The sequence below is a fragment of the Chiloscyllium plagiosum genome, unplaced genomic scaffold, assembly GCF_037043375.1.
Source record: "Chiloscyllium plagiosum isolate Xiang-an unplaced genomic scaffold, Cpla_swu_hap1 HiC_scaffold_34, whole genome shotgun sequence".
In the NCBI taxonomy this organism is placed as follows: Eukaryota; Metazoa; Chordata; class Chondrichthyes; order Orectolobiformes; family Hemiscylliidae; genus Chiloscyllium; species Chiloscyllium plagiosum.
This window is the reverse complement of record NW_028270172.1, coordinates 8,362,337-8,384,705: the sequence shown is the minus strand read 5'-3', so window position 1 is coordinate 8,384,705 and position 22,369 is coordinate 8,362,337. Positions and strand designations below refer to the sequence as shown.

At 42.3% G+C, this 22,369-nt stretch overlaps 1 protein-coding gene across 1 annotated transcript in view; it reads left to right on the top strand.

The window, feature by feature from the left end:
* The window catches only part of drosha (drosha ribonuclease III), a 186,821-nt gene that overhangs the window by 11,703 nt on the left and 152,749 nt on the right, over nucleotides 1-22,369 (top strand). Inside the window, exons 3-12 of the mRNA XM_043719624.2 lie at nucleotides 1,094-1,174; nucleotides 6,838-7,084; nucleotides 8,386-8,527; nucleotides 9,121-9,284; nucleotides 10,079-10,159; nucleotides 11,316-11,402; nucleotides 11,501-11,587; nucleotides 16,319-16,390; nucleotides 19,071-19,152; nucleotides 21,071-21,145. Coding sequence (XP_043575559.2) covers nucleotides 1,094-1,174; nucleotides 6,838-7,084; nucleotides 8,386-8,527; nucleotides 9,121-9,284; nucleotides 10,079-10,159; nucleotides 11,316-11,402; nucleotides 11,501-11,587; nucleotides 16,319-16,390; nucleotides 19,071-19,152; nucleotides 21,071-21,145 — 1,118 coding nt within the window. The remainder of the gene's footprint in view (nucleotides 1-1,093; nucleotides 1,175-6,837; nucleotides 7,085-8,385; nucleotides 8,528-9,120; nucleotides 9,285-10,078; nucleotides 10,160-11,315; nucleotides 11,403-11,500; nucleotides 11,588-16,318; nucleotides 16,391-19,070; nucleotides 19,153-21,070; nucleotides 21,146-22,369) is intronic.

The window sequence follows — 22,369 nt, the reverse complement described above, 5'->3', positions numbered from 1 at the left end:
ATAGGGGTCCCTTTAATAACATACCCCGGGGGGATAGGGGCCCCTTTAATAACACACCCCGGAGGGATAGGGGCCCCTTTAATAACACACCCCGGGGATATAGGGGCCCCTTTAGTAACGCACCCCGGGGGGGACAGGGGCCCCTTTAATAACGCACCCCGGGGGGACAGGGGCCCCTTTAATAACGCACCCCGGGGGGACAGGGGCCCCTTTAATAACGCACCCCAGAGGGACAGGGGCCCCTTTAATAACGCACCCCGGGGGGACAGGGGCCCCTTTAATAACGCACCCCGGGGGGGACAGGGGCCCCTTTCATAACGCATCCCGGGAGAGGAGAGCGGCCCCTTTAATAACGCACCCCGGAGAGGAGATGGGCCCCTTTAATAACGCACCCCGGCAGAGGTGAGGGGCCCCTTAATAACGCACCCGGGTTTGGGAGAGGGGCCCCTTTAATATCACACCTTGGAGGCTTGGCGGGTGAGGGGGGTGGCCCTTTAATAATAAAGACCGCGGGGGTGGGGGGGCGCACTGCGGGCAGGGGCTGCTTTCCCAATAATGTATAAAGCATCGATGGTTTAAGGTGAGGGGGGAGAGATACAAAAGTGACCTGATGGGTGGTGAGTGACTGGTATGGTCTGCCGAAGGTAGTGGTGGAGGTGAATACAATTTTGTCTTTTAAGAAGCTTGTAGAGACGTAGATAGATGGGAGCTGTATGGAGGGATATGGACCAATCACAGCCAAGTGTGACTGATTAATTGTGAAATCTGAGCGGCGTGGACAAGTTGGCCGAAGGGCCTGTTTCCATGCTGTAAACTTGTATGACTGTATGACGGAAACTTCGATTGCAGCAGGTGAGGGCTCTTTTTAAATTAAATAAATAAAAAAATACCAAAACTGGGATCACACAGAGGGCTCTTTGTAAATAAAAACACCGAAACCAAGAGCTTGTAAAATCTCTGACTTCAGGGAATTAACAGCAATTGATTTTTTTAATGCCCTTTCCTATCATGCTGTAGTATGATGCGGATGTGGTTCCTGTTAAGTCTGTACAAAACCTCAAAAATCGACTTACCAAACCTTTTCCTTTTTCAGAGACAGGCATAAGCACCATGACAATTACCGATCACCATCCTATGAAAGATCACACAGACGAGATCGGAAAAGGACGCACAGGTTACATTTCTTGCACTCTTCTGTCCCATTCCTTAACACCCCAAAATCCATTGCTTTTGGATTTGTTTTAAGTTATTCCATACTCATCTCGGAAAATCTAGCATGAGTCACTTACCTGTCAAATCTGTTGATTAATGTTATTTGTAAAGGTATGGTGTCTACAGTCAGTTATATGTACAGCGGTCTCTTACTGAAAGACTGGCCAAGAGGTTCCAGGACCTGGTCAATAGTAGTACAAGCCTCTTGTCATGCTGGATCATAAGGAAGTCATTCAGCCGTCGATTCCATGCTAGCTCAATGTACAGCCATCTAGTTCCTCTGCTGTATTTCCATGTTGCCTTGCAAGTTTTCTCCCCTCAGGTGACCATTTAGTTTTCACTGATTATCTACATTCAACAGCCTCATAGACATTCCAGGTTGGTCCCATTTGCTATGAAAAAATAAATTTTTCCACACATTGCTCCTGCATCTTTTGTCCAGAATCTTAAATCTGTGTCTCCTAGTCCTTGGATGATTGACTATTGTGTGTAGCTTTCCTTTGGTAATGTTGTGTGGATATTATCACAAGCTACTTTTTAATTAAAAAATTTCTCAGGCAATTAAAACTGAAACTATAATTTAAACTTTATTTGATGTAGCAACCAAAATAAGGTCCTTCAAATAAGCAAGTTAAGCCTCTTAAGTCTACTTAGCTATTATTTGATTAATGGTGGAATGTAGCCATGATTCCAATCAACAACATCTGTCTGTTGGTGTCCAGCCACAGCACTGATGACACTTCCAGAGTTATTCATACTCATTACATACCCCCCCTGCCCCTCTCCCATCTTCCTGATGGCAGTGAGGTCCAGGTCATTATCATTAAGTCTGTAGCTTGCTTCCTTAACAGGTGTGAAAGCCAACTGCTCTCAACTTAGACTTTTGTTCCTTGTCACATTTGATGTTAACTGTCTGATCGAAGTCTGTCCTGCCATTTAACTCCTCAAATTCCTCTGCAGGCAATCATTTGTCCTGTGGCCTCGGGCAATCAGTTATCAAGCAGTTGTTAAAGCAGCTGGTTTGTGTAGCCTGACCCCTTCACTTCCTGGAAATGGCTAATTGGCATGATGCTTTTAATTGCTTTATAACAGTTTGTCATTGTTCTTTTATCTTAGGAAACAGGTATTGCAGAAAGAGTTATTGCTGATTCTTTCAATCTGTGGAAGTTTTGAAGTTTACCTTGTCATAGTACCTTATCTAACTGTCGGAATTCTGTGCACCACCGTAGGATTCTTCCTTGACATGCTTTTGCTCCAAGGAGGACAAGCCCAGCTTCTCCGACCTAACCTTGTCTCTAAAATCCATCGTAACTGGAAACATTTGCTTAAATCTCTTCTGTACCCTCTCAATGTCTCTTGTGTCTTTCCAATAATATTTAATGTACAGTAGTACTAAATTAAGCTTGTGCTTTGGTTGTGGTTTATGGATGCTAGAGAAAAAGGAGATTGCAGATGCTGGAGATCTGAGTAAAAACGTGTGGTGCTGGAAAAGCACAGCCGGTCAGGCAGCATCTGAGGAGAGTTGATGTTTCTACTATAAGCTTTTCATCAGGAGTGTCTTTCCTGATGGAGAGCTTGTGTTAGAAGAATACTGTAGCCATTTGGAATGCTGTGCTCATTTCTGGTCTCCCTGTTATAGGAAAGATGTTGTGAAACTTGAAAGGGTTGCAGGGTAGTTGTCAGGATTACAGGGAGAGGCTGATTAGGCTGTGTTTTTTTTTCCTGGAGTGTCGGAGGCTGAGAGGTGAATTAATAGAAATTTATAAAATCATAATGGACATGGATAGGGTGAATAGTAAAGGTCTTTTCCCCAAGGTATGAGAGTCTGGGAATACAGGGCATGGGTTTAAGCTGAGGGGGAAGGATTTGGAGGGGACCAACATTTTCATGCAAAAGGTGATGCGTGTATGGAATAAGCTGCCGGGGGAGGTGGTGGAGGAAGCTGGTGCAATTTACAACATTTAAAACACATCTGGATGAGTATATGAATAGGAAGGCTTTAAAGGGATATGGGCAAAATGCTGGCAATTGTGACTAGATTAATATAGAATATCTGGTCAGCATGGTTGAGTTGGACTGAAGGGTCTATTTCTGTGCTGTACGTTCTTATTACGAATGATGGCAATTGACTTGCGATTGAGTTTCACTGTGGAAGAAGTAAACATTTTAACTTGGAGCAGAGTGGTTGAAGGAGCAATATTGTGCTTTCAGTCTGGCTGTTTCTCTTAGTTTTATTGTTGATTATTGAAGTATGGAAAAGGCTGTAAACCACGATTGATGGAAATATGTTTCAAATGAATGCCCTTTGATTGCCCAACCTTGCCCAGCTTTCACCTTTTGGCAGTTCTACCAAAAATCTTTAAATTAAAACTAACAGCTGAAGGTGCTGTAATACAAAGTAATTTAAAGGAAGAATATAGTGGTGGCGGAGAGACAAGTTAAATCTGCTAAGCAATTTCCATCAGTTTGGAATCTACCCCAGAGCAGTTTACTTGGTAAAATTGGAGAATGAAAGGTTTCCATGTTTGTAAATGTAGGAACAGGAGGAGGTCATTCAGCTCCTTGAACCTGTTCTGCTACTCCATTAGGTTATGAGCTGCACCTGTATTCCTATCTTTACTCCTTATTCCTTGACGCTGACCTCCCAAATATTTGACAGTCCTCATCTTAAAAGATTCAATTGATTTTTGGAATGCAAAGCCTTAAGAAACGTTCCAGATTTCAGGTTCACTGTGTGCGGTGCAGATGCCCTTCCTGATTTTGTTCCTGGAATGTTGTGGTTATAATGTTAAGATTTTCCCCTTTTCTCAATTTGACCCATAATTGAGCTTTTGTGCCATGGAAAGAGGCTGTTCAGCCCATTAGCGTGTTCTGGCTCTCTGTGTGGTAATCCAGTTCCCCCACCCCCAAAGCCCAAAGTTAGAGGGAGAGGCTGAATAGGTTGGGGCTGCTTTCCCTGGAGACATAGTCTATTTAATATTGAAATGTTGATTGTCTCCATTTCCACTACATCCCCACCCAGCTGCACCTTCCTGATGGCAGAGAGGTCAAGGCCAATGTCATTTAACAATACTGTGTACAACCATTCTGCATTTCATGTACAAAACCAAAATCTGAAAGTAACTTCACTGCCTACCCCCATGGGGTCCTTGTACCATTCATTAGAGTCATAGAGATGTACAGCATGGAAACAGACCCTTCAGTCCAACTCGTTCATGCCAACCAGATATTCTAACCTAATCTAGTTCCATTTGCCATCACTTGGCCCATATCCCTCTATACCCTTCCTATTCATATACACATCCAGATGCCTTTTAAACATTGTAATTGTACCAGGCTCCACCACTTCCTCTGGCAGCCAATTCTATGGGCGCACCAACCTCTATGTGGAAAATGTTGACCCTTAGGTTTCTTTTAGATCTTGCCACTCTCATCCTAAACCAATGCCCTCTAGTTCTGGACTCCAACACCCCAAGGAAAAGACTTTGTCTATTTATCTATCTGTGCCCCTCATGATTTTATAAACTTCTGTAAGGTCACCCCTCAGCATCTGATGCTCCAGGGTAAACAGCCTCATCCTATCCTATCCTCTCCCTCTATCTCAAATCCTCCAACCCTGGCAACATCCTTATAAATCTTTTCTGAACTGTTTCAGGTTTCACAACATCCTTCAGTATCTGCAGACCAGAACTGCATGCAATATTCCAAAAGTAGCTGAACTAATGTCCTGTACAGCCTCAACATGACCTTCTATAATTGATGCTCTGACCAACAAAGGAAAGCATACTTCTTCACAGTCCTGGATGGAAATGTGTTGCTGGAAAAGCGCAGCAGGTCAGGCAGCATCTAGGGAACAGGAGAATCGACGTTTCGGGCATTAGCCCTTCTTCAGGAAAGAAGGGCTAATGCCCGAAACGTCGATTCTCCTGTTCCCTAGATGCTGCCTGACCTGCTGCGCTTTTCCAGCAACACATTTCCATCTCTGATCTCCAGCATCTGCAGACCTCACTTTCTCCTTCTTCACAGTCCTATCCACCTGTGACTCTCCTTTCAAGGAACTATGATCTCTCCAAGATCTCTTTGTTCAGCAACTCTCCCCAGGACCTTACCATTAACTGAATAAGTACTCATGATTTGGAGATGCCGGTGTTGGACTGGGGTGTACAAAGTTAAAAATCACACTGCTCCTTCATCAGGTTGTTATTCACTATCACCTGAGGAAGGAGCAGCGCTCCGAAAGCTAGTGCTTCCAAATAAACCTGTTGGACTATAACCTGGTGTTGTGTGATTTTTAACTCTGAATAAGTAGTTTTTATCTGCTTTTATAAAATGCAGCATCTTGCATTTGCCTAAATTAAACTCCATCTGCACTCCTCAGCCCATTGGCCCATCTGTTGTACTCTGAGGTAACCTTCGCTGTCCACTACACCTCCAATTTTGGTGTCATCTGCAAACTTACTAACTATACCTCCTGTGTTCACATCCAAATCATTTATATAAATGATGAAAAGTAGCAGACCCAACACCACTGTATCACATCACAGGTCACAGGCCTCCTGTCTGTTATGCAACCCTCCACCACCACCTTTGAGCCAGTTCTGTATCCAAATGGCTAGTTCTCCTTGTATTCCATGACATCTAACCTTGCTAACCAGTCACCTGGTGAGGAACCTTTTGAACGCCTTACTGAAGTCTATATAGGTCACATCCACCGCTCTGCCCTCATCAATCGTCTTTGTTATTTCTTCAAAAAAACTCAATCAAGTTCATATTGAAATAAAGCTTTTCTTTGTAAAAACCTGTGGAAAATATTCTTTGCAAAGGCTTATATAGAATCTAGAAGTTTGTGAGGTGCTACGTTTTGGTAGGGGAAATCAGGGCAGAACTTTTACACTTAATGGTAAGGTCCTGGAGAGTGTTGTTGAACAAAAAGAGACCTTGGAGTGCAGGTTCAGACTTCCCTGAAGGTGGAGTTGCAGGTGCACAGGGCAATGAAGAAGGCGTTTGGTATACTTGCCTTTATTGGTCAGTGCATTGAGTACAGGAGTTGGAAGATCATGTTGTGATAGTACAGGACATTGGTTAGGCCACTTTTGGAATATTGCATTCGATTCTGGTCTCCCTGCATTAGGAAAAAATGTTAAACTTGAAAAGGTTCAGAAAAGATTTACAAGCATGTTGCCAGGGTTGGAGAATTTGAGCTACTGGGAGAGGCTGAACAGGCTGGGACTATTTTCCTTGGAGCATCGGAGGCTGAGGGGTGACTTTATAGAGGTTTATAGAATCTTGAGGGGCATGGATAGGGTAAATAGGCAAGGTCTTTTCCATGGGGTTATAAGTCCAAAACTAGACGGCATAGGTTTAGGGCAAGAAAGGAAAGATTTAAAGGAACCGAAGGGGCAACCTTTTTACACAGGCTGGTACAATTACAGCATTTACAAGGCGTCTGGATGGGTATATGAATAGGAAGGGTTCAGAGGGATATGAGCCAAATGCTGATAAATGGTACTAGATTAATTTAGGATATTTTGTCGGCATGAATGAATTGGACTGAAGGGTCTGTTTCCGTGCTATACATCTCTATGACTTTGTATGAGTGGAATCTTTCTGTGCTTTCTTTTGAAGCCGGTCAAGCAGCAGAGAAAGGAAGCGCCCTCGCTGGGAGAATGAGAGAGATCGAAGGTCAGCAGGTCACAGTTCAAGTAAGGAGAAATCTCAATCCACCACTCGAAGCAAGGAGGTTGAAGCAAATCCCTTCTCTGAAAATATTGAAGAGGAGAAGGAGGAAGAAGAGCTGCTGAATACAAAGCCTGTGTGGATCCGCTGTACTCACTCAGAGAATTACTATTCCAGTGATCCCATGGATCAGGTGGTAAGGACAGCTTGGTCCTATAGTAGAGAATTTACTGACGCAGAAACAGGCCATTCAACCCATCTGGTTGTTGCTGCTGTTTATGCTCCATGTGAGCTTCCTCCCACTTGACCTTGTCCATCCTCTCACCATGTCCTTTCTCCCTTGCATGTTTACCATATATAATGATGTATAGGTCGAATTTTGAAGATGGCTTTTTAAAGCTGAAATTAGTGAGTTGGCTAATACATGGGCATAAGTTTTGAGGCGCTGAAATTCATGCTGCATTTTGCAATAGCGTATTATTAGCAAAAGTTGATTTGATCGCATAACTAATCCCAGGTAAAGAAGAAAAACACAATGAGTTATGGTAAAGGTAAAGCAAGCGACCGGTATGAAAATTTAACATGTCAAAGATTCATTAAAATCCTGCAAAATTACACATGCAACATCGTCATGGCGTGGTATAATGGCACACTTCAGATGAAACATTTATTAAATTCTGAATGTGAAAGCGTCTTGAACATTCCCGCCAAGTTCTTCCATTTCCCTCCCATTTACTCTCGCAAGTTATGAACCTCAGCAACATTCACGCATTTGTCAAAGAATTAAAGATATACTGATATGAAGCTAATATATCTCACTTTTATTTGGATATAATGACATAATTCAAATGATTAACTTTTTAACGATATTAACTTTTGAATATAAAGTGAACAAAGTGTGATAACTACTGATAGATTTAGTACTGGTCTGAATGAGTGAGTGAGAACGTGCTGTAGTAAATCAAGTGCGGTAAGTAGAGTTATGAATGAATGAATAGAGATGTGATATCGTAAGCAAATAGCAATGAATAGAGTTACTGGTATGAATGAATGAATGCAGTTTAATGCGATACAGTAGGGTTGACTTGTACATGAGATCGACCTATACATAAGTACATATGTTGTCCTTTAAAAGCATTTTTGTGATAGCAGTTTCACCCACTGACTGCTCTCTGTGCAAATCTTTCTCCTGAAATCCAGACCAAATTTATTAGTGACCATTTCATATCATTAGGCTTTTGGTTGTGGTGTCCCTTGCAGGTGGAATTATCTTTCCTACATCCCGCTATAGCTATGTTCTGCAAGGTTTAATGTATGTCTATTCTTGCTTTCATGATTTGTTTTAGCTTCCTCTTGTGTGAAATTCTCCGACAATCTCTCTGATCTTTTGGTGTGGGCTACATGAGCAATGGGAAAAAGTTTTTCAAGCACTTATATGACTCTGGGATTAAAGTAAACACATTTGTAAACCCATGTCCAAAAACTGACTTATTTCAGGGTGACTCCACTGTTGTTGGCACAAGTAAACTACGACAGCTTTACGCAAAGTTTGATGAGGAGCTTGGGCAGAGGCAGGAAAAGGCAAGAGCTGCCAGACCACCCTGGGAACCACCAAAAACCAAATTGGATGAAGAACCAGGTTTGAAAACTTTGGAGTTTGAAAGAAGTTTATGTATCTCTTTATGTCAAGTAATCCCCTGATGGGTGAGTGGGCTATCCAGAACCAGCTGAGCTATGGACACTCATATAATTTCCAGAACTCTGCAGTAATTGAGTTTTGCTCATTTGCATTGCCTTTTTTCCTAATATGGGATGTGGGCATCAATTTCTTGGTCATCCCAAATGCTCTTACACTGTGTAGCCTTTTTCTGAGGGTCGACCATGTTGTGAACTTGAAGTCACACGTAGGCCAGACCGCATAAGATGGCAGATTTGCTTCCCTAAAGGCCATTAACTCAGTTTGCGCTGAGCTTCACTGGAGCACTGCAGCAGGCTTGAGGCAGAGATGTCTGCCAAGGAACACAGTGATGTGTCGGAGAGGCAGACAACTGGAAACTTGGGGTTATTTTTGTGGCCAGACAGTAAATTTGACCCTGACTTAAACTTTGGCAATGTTTTGCCAGTTACAGGATGTTATTCCCATTGTCTGTAAGAGTGTTTGAAATATTTCCTGAGTCTCTTGTTTCCTTGTCGATTGGCTGCTCTATTTGAATGTGATTTCTTCCTGCTCAGATGACAGCTCCAGTGATTCGGGCTGTGACTCGGATGATAACAGCAGCGGGAGTAGCACCTGCAGCTCAGACTCTGAAATCATCGACGTCATTGAGGAAATCAAACGTCGAAAGGCACACCCTGATCGACTACATGAGGAGCTTTGGTACAATGACCCAGGCCAGGTGTGAGAGTTCTTCCCTTGTACAGTGTTTAGCACCTGACAAAGAGCTCGAATGTAAAGTCTCCGGTTGGATTGAAGCTTATTTTGGATGTAAGGAAGGAGAGGCCAGTGGATGTCTGGGTGTTTCTGTTACTGGAAGCTGTTTGTAGCGGGGTTTCACTAGTCTCTGTGCTAAATCCCTTTGTTTATGCTGCAAATCAGTGATTCAGACTTAAATGTAGTGGAACAATATCAGGAATTGCTGGTAAAGTTCAGCAGGTCTGGCAGCATTTATATGGTGAGAAATCGGGTAACATTTCAGGTCAAGTAACCCTTTCTCACAACTGTTCTGAAGATGGTCAAGCAGATAACTTTGATACCTATTACCTGAGGCCTAGAATAAAACAGCAGAAGATTATGCTAGAACTGTATAAAACATCAGTTAGACATAACCTGAAGTTCAGTTCTGGTCACAATATAGGAATGATAAGAATTGGGTCTAATGAATTGAATGGAGAGTGCAAAACCTCAGAATCAATTTCCTCAAAGCTGTGTGATCTGCTGTTAATATTTATTTATTCTGTATTAACTAAATTGATGTTATTTGTGAATTATGTAAAAGGTGACATTCCTTCAGATTTTTTCAACCATTGCCTGTTTAGAAAACCGAAAGAACTGTGGATGCTGGAAAACACAAACAGAACTTGCTGAAAAATCTCAACCTACAGACACTCAGCCCTGAGTTTTTCCAGCAGTTTCTGTTTTTGTTTCTCATTTCCTCCTCTTTTAATTTCGTTTGATTTCATTTGTTCATAGATGAATGATGGTCCATTGTGTAAATGTAGTGCCAAGGCTAAACGAACTGGGATTCGACATAGCATATACCCTGGTGAAGAGGTAAGAATATGCTTTGTTTTATTGATTTTTTTTTGTATTTGAATCCTGTGTGATTCAAAAAGAGGGTTTTACATATTTCAAAAGATTGTGATATATTTGGAAGTGGTACAGGATAACCTGTGTATGAATCTATTATTTTTCTCCTTGCAGCTTTTTTTTATAGAGCTTATTATGATGAAGTTTACTTGATGGTCCCCAGCTAAAGGGGCTTATCTTGTGACTCAGGTTTGAATCTTGCCGTGGCAGACGGTGGAGTTTGAATTCGATAAAAATCTGCAATTAAGTTTATCATATTATTAAACTGGAGAGGGTTCAGAAGAGATTTATCAGGATGTTGCTTGGTACGGAAGGTTTGAGTTATGAAGAAAGGCTGGGATTTTTTTTCCACCGGAGCATGGGAGGTTGAGAGGCAACCTTTATAGAAGCTTATAAAATAATGAGTGACATAGATAGGATTAATAGTAGTTGTCCTTTTCCTGCAATGAGGAATTTCCAGACTTGGGGGCACATTTTTAGGGTGAGAGGAGAGGAATTTAAAAAAGACGGGTGGGAGTTGAACCTGGGCTTCTTGTCTCAGAGATAGGTGCACTACCCACTCCACCACCAGAGCCCTGGTTCATGTGGGAGTGCCTAGCTCTCTATAAAGATATATGAAATTCAACATTTTCGCCTCTGGTTTTTCATCCAGTTTGCTTTTATTGCTAGCCTCCCAGGATGGTCTCATGAAAGAATAAATAAAAGACAAGCTGACACTTGATGTGCAATTATTTGAATTCGAGAGATTTGATGCTGCTGAGCCATTTAGTGTCTGAATCTATCTTTATTGTTAACTCAGTTGTATAAAATTTTTAATCTGTGCTTAGTCTCCTTGCTAACTGGTCTGATTCTGACCATGTTTTATTAAGGGTTGCAGAGTAGCTGAAAGGTTCTTGGGTGTCTTGTTACTCTGATAATGTTGAAAAGCTGGATAAGTAGAAATGTAGGAAATAAGAACAGAAGTAGGCCATTCAGCTTCTCAAGTCTACTCCACCAGTCACTAAGATCGCTGATCATCCCCTGCTCCTGCTCGCTCCTCATATCCTTTGATCCCTTTAATCCGAAGAGTGTTATCTAATTTCTTCAGGAAACTCTTAGCATCTTTTTTGTTTTGTTTCAGCCAAATGAGGCATGTCGTCCAATGACTAATAATGCAGGGAAATTATTCCACTACAGAATCACAGTGTCCCCACCCACAAACTTTCTGGTAAGTTATCAGTTATGGAAGAACAGAACACAAGTCTTTTCCAGTCGTACATTGCTGTGAATTTGTGTTAAGCTCCAAACTGATCTGTTTCCCTTTAGACTGATAGACCAACCGTGATAGAGTACGATGACCATGAATATATCTTCGAAGGATTTTCGTTGTTTTCTCACACTCCTCTTAATAACGTGAGTACCACAATTAGAAAATGCACAGCTGATAGTTTATATCAAATATTAGATGCATTTACTTCTCGTAAGACATCTGATCAAAATTAGTGGCCTGCAGACATGCTGTTATTTTGACTCTGTCATTCCAAATAAAACAGAAGACCGAGGTAAATCCAGTGCTATTTCTCTTCTGCACGGTGAGTTGTCGTGAACATAGAACATAGAACAATACAGCACAGAACAGGCCCTTCGGCCCACGATGTTGTGCCGAACATTTGTCGTAGCTTAAGCACCCATCCATGTACCTATCCAATTGCTGCTTAAAGGTCACCAAAGATTCTGACTCTACCACTCCCACAGGCAGCGCATTCCATGCCCCCACCACTCTCTGGGTAAAGAACCCACCCCTGACATCTCCCCTATACCTTCCACCCTTCACCTTAAATTTATGTCCCCTTGTAACACTCTGTTGTACCCGGGGAAAAAGTTTCTGACTGTCTACTCTATCATCTTATAAACCTCTATCAAGTCACCCCTCATCCTTCGCCGTTCCAACGAGAAAAAGCCTAGCACTCTCAACCTATCCTCGTACGACCTATTCTCCATTCCAGGCAACATCCTGGTAAATCTTCTCTGCACCCTCTCCAAAGCTTCCACATCTTTCCTAAAGTGAGGTGACCAGAACTGCACACAGTACTCCAAATGTGGCCTAACCAAAGTCCTGTACAGTTGCAACATCACTTCACGACTCTTGAATTCAATCCCTCTGCTAATGAACGCTAATACACCATAGGCCTTCTTACAAGCTCTATCCACCTGAGTGGCAACTTTCAAAGATCTATGAATATAGACCCCAAGATCCCTCTGCTCCTCCACCTCACTAAGAACCCTACCGTTAACCTTGTATTCCGCATTCTTATTTGTCTTTCCAAAATGGACAACCTCACACTTGGCAGGGTTGAACTCCATCTGCCACTCCTCAGCCCAGCTCTGCATCATATCTAAGTCCCTTTGCAGCCGACAACAGCCCTCCTCACTATCCACAACTCCACCAATCTTCGTATCATCTGCAAATTTACTGACCCACCGTTCGACTCCCTCATCCAAGTCATTAATAAAAATTACGAACAGCAGAGGACCCAGAACTGATCCCTGCGGAACTCCACTTGTAACTGGGCTCCAGGCTGAATATTTACTATCTACCACCACTCTCTGACTTCGATCGGTTAGCCAGTTTTCTATCCAATTGGCCAAATTTCCCTCTATCCCATGCCTCCTGACTTTCTGCATAAGCCTACCATTGGGAACCTTATCAAATGCCTTACTAAAATCCATGTATACTACATCCACTGCTCTACCCTCATCCACATGCTTGGTCACCTCCTCAAAGAATTCAATAAGACTTGTAAGGCAAGACCTACCCTTCACAAATCCGTGCTGGCTGTCCCTAATCAAGCAGTGCCTTTCCAGATACTCATAAATCCTATCCCTCAGTACCCTTTCCATTACATTACCTACCACCGAAGTAAGACTAATTGGCCTGTAATTCCTGGGGTTATCCCTATTCCCTTTTTTGAACAGGGGCACAACATTCGCCACTCTCCAGTCCCCTGGTACCAGCCCGGTTGACAGTGAAGATGAAAAGATCATTGCCAACGGTACTGCAATTTCCTCTCTTGCTTCCCACATAATCCTAGGATATATCCCGTCAGGCCCGGGGGACTTGTCTATCCTCAAGTTGTTCAAAATGTCCAACACATCTTCCTTCCTAACAAGTATCTCCTCTAGCTTACCAGTCCATTTCACACTCTCCTCTTCAACAATACGGTCCCTCTCATTCGTAAATACTGAAGAAAAGTACTCATTCAAGACCTCTCCTATCTCTTCCGACTCAATACACAGTCTCCCACTACTGTCCTTGATCGGACCTACCCTCGTTCTCGTTATTCTCATGTTTCTCATGTGAATCGGAATACACTGACAATGGAAGCAGATTCAGTAGTAACTGTCAAAAAAAAATACTTAATTGAGATAAGTAGGCCACAGGATTATGGGAATAGGAACAGAAATGTGTGATTAATTGGATAACTCAAGCAATGAGTTATTGTAGACCAGATGGGCTGATTGGCCTCATCGTGCCCTGTATTCTCTGACACTACAAAGTCATCGTCCATCATGTAGGATCTATTTGTACAATCTGATTTTATTCTCGTGGTCAATGTGAACTGTGTAGCAATCCCCCACCTTGCCCATGTTGTTATTTTTTTTCCTTTTGACTTCTTTTTGAACATGATACACTCCAAGGGAATGAAAGTAAAATACTGTGGATACTGAAAATCTGAAATAAATATAGAAAACGCTGTAGGAACTCAGCAAGTCTGGCAGCATCTGTGGAGAGAGAAACAGTGCATGTTTTGTGTCTGGTATGAATCTCTTTCATATAAGAGTTATATTTTAGCCTCAGTTAAGCTTCACCTTTCCAAATTGTTTATGTATTTTAATTTTAATAATCATGTATAAGATCCTGACTTGTTTATATTCAATTAAAGTAATTAAAAAAGAAATTCATTCATGGGCTGCAGTGTTGCTGTCAAGGCTATTCCAAATTGCACTTGAAGCAAAAGATTTGCTGAGCTATTCAGAGGGAAATTAAGAGTCACCTGCATTGTGTGGGTCTGGAGTCATATGTAGGTCAGACCAGATAAGGACATCGGATTTCTTTCCCTATAGGGCATTAATGAACCACATGGGATTTTGTAACGATTGCTGACATTTTTCTAGGCATTGTTACTGGGACTAGATTTCAATTTCAGATTTATTAATAGAGTTTAAAATCCATCAGCTAACATGTCGGGATTTGAGCTCACCACCAACTCAGTGTAGAATCTAGCCTGAGCGGCCATTCACCTTGTTGCCTGTCACCAGCTCAAATGATATCACCAGCTATTATTGACCCTAGTCCCCTCCCCATTTTAACTAAAACTTATGAGAGTTATTGTTTGTGTTAATTTTTCTGTTCATAACTTAGTTGTGTTCAGTTTGTATTCTCATACTCATGCTGTGTTCTGAGCAGAAGGCATCCCCTTTCAGCTGGGAAAGATTATCATATTGTGGCAGGGTGAACTACGATGGGTACATTTTTTCTTACCCGCTGCAAATTTTCGAGCGTAAAAGTTAATGATGTTAAATCCGAGAAGTATCTCACTCCATCCGCAGAACAGCAAACAGCTTTGGAATCCCAATTCTGGAGAATGAAGTCATTGACCAAAAGAGAAAATGCTGGAAAATCCCAGCAGGTCTGGCAGCATCTGTAAGGAGAGAAAAGAGCTGACGTTTCGAGTCTAACTGACCCTTTGTCAGAGCTAAAAAATGGGGAAAAATAGGGAGGTATTTATACGAGGCTGAGAGAAGGTGAGTCCTGGCTCCAGAAGCAAAGGTAGCAATAACGAGGTGATAATGACAGTGCATAGAGAGATTATAGGGAGATTAGGAGCTGTGAATGACCAAGGCTGAAGCCGGTGCTATGTGACAAAATATGTGGGGGATGGGTGAAGCAGGGGCAAAATGGAAAATGGGAGAAGGTTAGCAAAGGGGGAAGAGGAGAGGAAAAAGGTGATGAGAAAGTGGGAATGAGACAAAGAGAGACAATCAAGAAATAAGAAGAGGTACAGAACTGTGAATAAAATATATATTAAAAATAAATAAAATTATGGAGCAGAATGAAAACAGGGGTCGAGATGGGATGATCATCTGAAGTTGTTGAATTCAGTGTTGAGACCGGTAGGCTGTAACGTGCCTAGTCGGAAGATAATAGACAATAGGTGCAGGAGTAGGCCATTCTGCCCTTCGAGCCAGCACCACTGTTCATTATGATCATGGCTGATCATCCTCAGCCATGATGAGATGCTGTCCCTCCAGTTTGCGTTGAGCTTCACTGGAACATTACAGCAGGCCAAGGACAGACATGTGGGCATGGGAGCAGGATTGTGTGCTGAAGTGGCAAGCCATGGGAAGGTCTGGGACCTGATTGCGTACAGAAGTACAGAAATCATTGCTTTGACTCATGAGTCTAATGTAGATGGGTTGAGTGTTTGTAAAGTTGGAGCAAAGTGAAGCATCCGAAAGGGGCTTGAGCTGTTGCTGATATAAAACATGAGAGAACTTAGTGTCATCCTGTGTGGCTCATTGGGTAACATGCTCAGCTTGGAGTTAGATGTTTGTGGGTTCAAGTCACACATGATGAATTTAGCCTAAAAGTCAGTGCTGACACTCTGGTTGATGGAGTGCTATCAGCTGCTATCCATTGATTGAGATGTTTAACTGCGCCTCTGCCAGTCACAAAAACAGCTTGTTTGGTCACTATCACAATGCTGTTTGTATCAGCTTCCTGTGCTCAATTTTATTGTTGTGTTTTCTACATTACAATTATGACACTGCTTCAGAAGAACTGTGATGTGCTTTGGGATTGTGAAAGATGCTATACTAATGCATATTTTTTTTCTATTTATCCTGATGGCACCTTCAATGTCTGCTTGCATTGTGTTGCAGTATATACTCATCATTGTACACCATGCTTGCTTGCCATTTTGCATTGATGCATTCAAATGGTTTGCTTTTTAATTAACCAGTGCAGCCTCACAAGCAGAATAACTTCCTAGTTCTTAAACTTCCTTTATCATAAATGTCTAAATTTTCATGTATTAATTCCAAGATGTTTCACTTAAAAAGCAAATGCCTTTACTTTTCCAGATTCCATTGTGCAGGGTCATTCGTTTCAATATCGACTATACCATCCACTTCATTGAAGAAATGATGCCAGAGGCAAGTATGGAGTCTCCTCCGACCAAAAACTTAAGTGAGGAGTGATCATCAGATGATAAATGTCAAAAGTTTCTGCTAATTGAATAACTATGGTTCTATATTTTTAAATAATGGAACAGGGGATGCTGAGGGGAAGTTGAAGTGTGATGTATATGATTATTAATTGTTAAAATTAATGAAGCTAGGAACAACGTACCTCCCTTAGCAGAGAAGTCAAAAACCAGGGAGCGCAGACTGAGAAGTAGAAGAGTTGAGGTTTCCTTTTTCACCCAGAGGATAGAACTTGCTGCCTGAAAAGGGCAGTAGCAGAAGCTCTCATCACATTTTAAAAAATCACTTGAAAATGCATTTGTAGTGCTTCGAGTAATCAGGTCACGGATTAAGGTATGGAAAATGGGATTTGTTTAGGTATCTCAGTCTTACAGTAGGCTAACTAGCCTTGTCCTATCAGTAATTTTCTGTTACACTGTAAGATTAGATTAGATTAGATTAGATTAGATTAGATTACTTACAGTGTGGAAACAGGCCCTTCGGCCCAACAAGTCCACACCGACCCGCCAAAGCGTAACCCACCCATACCCCTACATTTACCCCTTTACCTAACACTACGGGCAATTTACCATGGCCAATTCACCTGACTTGCACATCTTTGGACTGTGGGAGGAAACCGGAGCCCCCGGAGGAAACCCACGCAGACACAGGGAGAACGTGCAAACTCCACACAGTCAGTCGCCTGAGGCGGGAATTGAACCCGGGTCTCTGGCGCTGCGAGGCAACAGTGCTAACCACTGTGCCACCGTGCCGCCCACAAAGTGGTTAGGATGAGTCTACAGTGGAATACAGACAGATTAAGAGAGTGGATAAAAACTTGGCAGATGGAGTATAATGTGGGAAATGTGAGTTTATGCACTTTGGCAAGAATATTAATTAAAAGCAGAAAGACTGCAGAAAGCCACAGCACAGAGGGTTTTGGGAGTCCTCATCCCTAAATGACAAAGAGCTAACATCCAAGTTCAGTTAATAGAGAAAGCAAATGAAATGTTGACCTTCCTTTCAAAAGGAAGGAAGAACAAAAGTAGGGAAGTTTGACTAATGCCCTGAATAGTTTTAGCAAGATAACAGCTAGAGTACTGTGGACAGTTTTGGTCCATTTATCTAAGGAATGATGTATTAGCTTTGGAGACAGTCCAAAGAAGATTTGCTAGGCTGCTCCTGGATATGGGGGGACTGTTTTATGAGAGAAAGTTATGTAGGTTGGGCATGTACTCGCTGGAGTTTTGAAGGGGAGAGGGACCTTTTTGAAACGTTTAGGATTTTAGCGAGTTTTGAGAAGATTTGTAACTCAGGTTGAGGTTCTGGATGTAGGTTTGCTCGCTGTGCTGGAAGGTTCATTTTCAGACGTTTTGTCACCATACCAAGTAATATCTTCAGTGGGCCTCTGGGTGAAGCAGTGTACATGATTCCTGCTTTCTATTTATATGTTTGGGTTGGTGATGTAATTTACTGTGGCAACATCACCAACCCAAAGAAACCCAAACACATAAATAGAAAGCAGGAATCATCAGCAGTGCTTCGTCCAGAGGCCCACTGAAGATGTTATCAGGTAGGGTGACGAAACGTCTGGAAACGAACCTTCCAGCTCAGTGAGCAAACTTACATCCAGAACACTTAAAATTGACAGGGTCAATTTGGGGAGATTGTTTCACCTTGTGGGAGTGTCTAGAACCATGCAGCATTATTTCAACGTAAGGGGTCACACATTTAGGACAGGGATGAGGAGCAATTTCTTTTGAGGATGGTGAATCTCTGGAATTATTTACCTCCAAAGGGTTGTTGAGGCTGGAATGTTAAGTATATTTAATGATGAGACAGGTTTGTAATCAGTAAGGAAATCAAGGGTTATGAGGAAAAGGTAAGAAAGTGGAGTTGAAGTTTATCAGATCAGCCATGATCTCTTTGAGAAGCAGAGCAGACTGGATGGGCTGAATAGCCTATTTCTCCTACGTCTTATTGTCTGAATCTATCAGAAATGATGGTCTGGTCAGTTGTCCTGGCCTCATTCATTTTTGATAAATGAAACCAAACATGGGGCCTGATTTCCTCCCTGTTTCTCTTTCCACAGTGGTTGTAGTGAGGTGTGTATGCCCTGAAAAAAGAGACTGACTATGTTGATGTTAGCTCAAGAATATTGAGGAAACAAACATGCTTATGCATTTTACAGAAGCAACGATTTTTAGTACTTAAGATTTTACACGAACGCAATTAAAGAATTTTTTAAGCCTATCTTCTTGCACAATTTCTTTGTATCCCTTTTGGAAATAGTGAGGGAGGAGGTGGTGGAAGGATGATTATCTGCTGGTTAAACTGCGACATGAAAGCTCCTTTTGTAGCTGACACCTCCCAGAGTGTGGCTTGAGCCTGCCTCTCCAGACACTGAGGAAGGGACATTACCCACTGCAGATGTGTTCAAATCATCCTATTCAGAGATGTAATGGCGTACCCTCAGAAACAGATGGGATTTGTACCCAGGCATTCTGGTTAGGGCATCACAAGAGCCCCTATACTGAAGAATTGATGAGGGATCAGGAAAAAGCAAAACAGAGAACACTGGCCACTGACTTTGGAAAGCTTCTGTTTATTGTCAGCCTCTCACAGCCCTGCCCCTTTGTTTTGGTTTCAGAACTTCTGTGTGAAAGGATTGGAAATGTTTGCCTCATTCTTATTTAAGGATATTTTAGAGCTTTACGACTGGAATATTCATGGTAATGTATAACTGTGTAAATTTTAAAGTAAAATTGATGGGGCACTAACTTTTGAGTCTATTTATATACATTTGTGAGAAATCTTTATGCTGTGTAAGAATTGTTTAGCAGAGTTTAAGTGTTAGTGTGTGTTACAATTCCTTTTCATTCAATCTAGGACCAGCGGGCATAGGCTTTAAGGATTTAAAGGATTAGATTAGATTACTTTACAGTGTGGAAACAGGCCCTTTGGCCCAACACGTCCATACCGACCTGCCGAAACGCAACCCACCCAGACCCATTCCCCTACATTTACCCCTGCACCTAACACTACGGGCAATTTAGCATGGCCAATTCACCTGACCTGCACATTTTTGGACTGTGGGGGGGAAACCGGAGCACCCGGAGGAAACCCACGCAGACACGGGGAGAATGTGCAAACTCCAGACAGTCAGTCGCCTGGGGTGGGAATTGAACCCGGGTCTCTGATGCTGTGAGGCAGCAGTGCTAACCACTGTGCCACTGTGCCGCCCACAAAGAGCAACCCACTCAGTCCCCTTCCCCTACATTTTGCCCCTAACTAATGCACCTAGTACTACGGGCAATTTATCATGGTCAATTCACCTAACCTGCACATCTTTGGACTGTGAGAGGAAACCAGAGCACCCGGAGGAAACCCACACAGACACAGGACTCATAATTCTGACTGGGCTGGGGTGGAATATTTCTTGTAGATGGTTGAGTCTTTGGAATTCTTTGCCACAGAGAGCTGTGGGGGCAGAGTCCTCGTGTATATTTAGGACTGAGATGAATTCTTGATTAGTAAGAGAAATGAGGGTTATGGATAAAATGCAGGAAAGTGGATGTAAGGAATGTTGGATCAGCCATAATCCTATTGAATGGTGGAGCAGGCTAAAGGGGCTGAACTACCTACCCCGTCCCTATTTCTTATGGTCAGGTAACTGAATGAATAGAAAATGTAAAGGAAGATGCTTTGCCTGATTTACAAGTAGACTGTTCCTGTTGCCTTGGTAAAATGGTTGGTCGAGATCTGTTAGATTGTGGGTCTGTCTCCCTGTTACATCTTCAGCTTCACTGAGGTTCTGTGCTGTGAGACATTGTTTTCCAGAGAATGCTGGAGAAACATAGTAGGTCTGACCCTTCGAGTCGAGTCCTGAGCAGTAAATTGAAAAGTCACTGGACTTCAAATGTTAACTTTCTCTCCACGGATGTTGCCAGACCTGTGGAGTTCCTGAAATTTCTGATGTTGTTTCAGAAGCCGCAATTCTTTGTTTTATGTTATAATTTTGAGCCCAGTTCCGAAGAAGAATCGCACCGAACTTGAAACGTTAACCGTGATTCTCCAAAGGAGATGCCAGACCTGTTGAGTTTCTCTGAGATTATGATTAAAAACTAGGTTGATTTTGTTTTACAAGGAAGATAGACCATTGACATTATGGTTAATGAAGCTGTTGCCAAACCTTTTTATTGATATCAGATCAATAAATACGATGACAGAATGGTGAGGAATAATTATGCATTACAACATGAAGCCGATTTGTTTCTCTTGAAATAGTATTACTTGATTTTAGTTGGGGGGGGGGGGGTTCTCTTATCAAATTCGTTTTCTGGGTGGTTTGTGAAGTGCTGAAATTGAACGAGCTGTGGAATTTAATGTTTTCTCTATCGTGATTATAACCTTTATGGTTTGATGATACAGGAGTGGGAAGATGTTTATATGAGAACATGTCCATTCTAAATGCAGTCTTCAGAATTTAAAATGAACATTAAAATGTAAAAATGGAGTGTAAAGCTATAAAAAGATGTCTGAATTGTTTGTTATTGTTCCTAGCCCTATATTTTTCCTGAGCATAGTCTGACAGGAAATTGGTGTCTCGTTCACTTATGATTCTGTAAAATATATTTTGCTGTGTCCTAGGTCCTGTATTTGAAAATGGTGTTCCATCTTGTCCAAGGTTTCATTTCCTGCCCCGCTTTGTTAGATCAATACCTGGTGAGTAAAGAGTGATTGAATAATACGTCAGTGAGTCTGTTGGGTCTGGTTTTGAAGAGTGACCAAGTGAGTGATGACAAAAAGATTCAGAGAAGCTTGTAGCTCTCTTGTATGTGCAACTGGACGGCCAGTACAGGACAGAGTGTCATCTGTCAAGTTGGTCTCATGGTTGATTTCTGAAATGTTAAGAAGGGACAGGCCATCTGAGCATGATCACGGGGCTAATTTGGGGGATATATAGAGTCATAGAGCACGGAAACAGACTCTTCGGTCCAATCTGTCCATGCCGACCAGATATCACAACCAAATCTAGTCCCACCTGCCAGCACCCGACCCATATCCCTCCAAACCCTTCCTATTCATATACCCTTCCAAATGCCTCTTAAATGTTGCAATTGTACTAGCCACCACCACATCCTGTGGCAGCTCATTCCATACACGTACCACCCTCTGCGTGAAAAAGTTGCCCCTTAGGTCTCTTTTATATCTTTCCCCTCTCACCCTAAACCTATGCCCTCTAGTTCTGGACTCCCCGACCCCAGGGAAAATACTTTGCCTATTTATCCTATCCATGCCCCTCATAATTTTGTAAACCTCTATAAAGTCACCCCTCAGCCTCCAATGCTCCAGGGAAAACAGCCCCAGCCTGTTCAGCCTCTCCCTGTAGCTCAGATCCTCCAACCCTGGCAACATCCTTGTAAATCTTTTCTGAACCCTTTCAAGTTTCACAACATCTTTCCAATAGGAAGGAGACCAGAATTGCATGCAGTATTCCAATAGTGGCCTAACCAATGTCCTGTACAGCCACAACATAACCTCCCAACTCCTGTACTCAATACTCTGACCAATAAACAAAACCATACCAAATGCTGCCTTCACTATCCTATCAACCTGCAACTCCACTTTCAAGGAGCTATGAACCTGCACTCCAAGGTCTCTTTGTTCAGCAACACTCTCTAGGACCTTACTATTAAGTGTATAAGTCCTGCTAAGATTTGCTTTCCCAAAATACAGCACCTTGCATTTATCTGAATTAAACTCCATCTGCCACTTCTCAGCCCATTGGCCCATCTGGTCAAGATCCTGTTGTAATCTGAGGTAACCCTCTTCGCTGTCCACTATACCTCTAATGCTCGCATCCAAATCATTTATGTAAATGACAAAAAGTAGAGGGCCCAGCACCGATCCTTGTGGCACTCCATTGGTCACAGGCCTCCAGTCTGA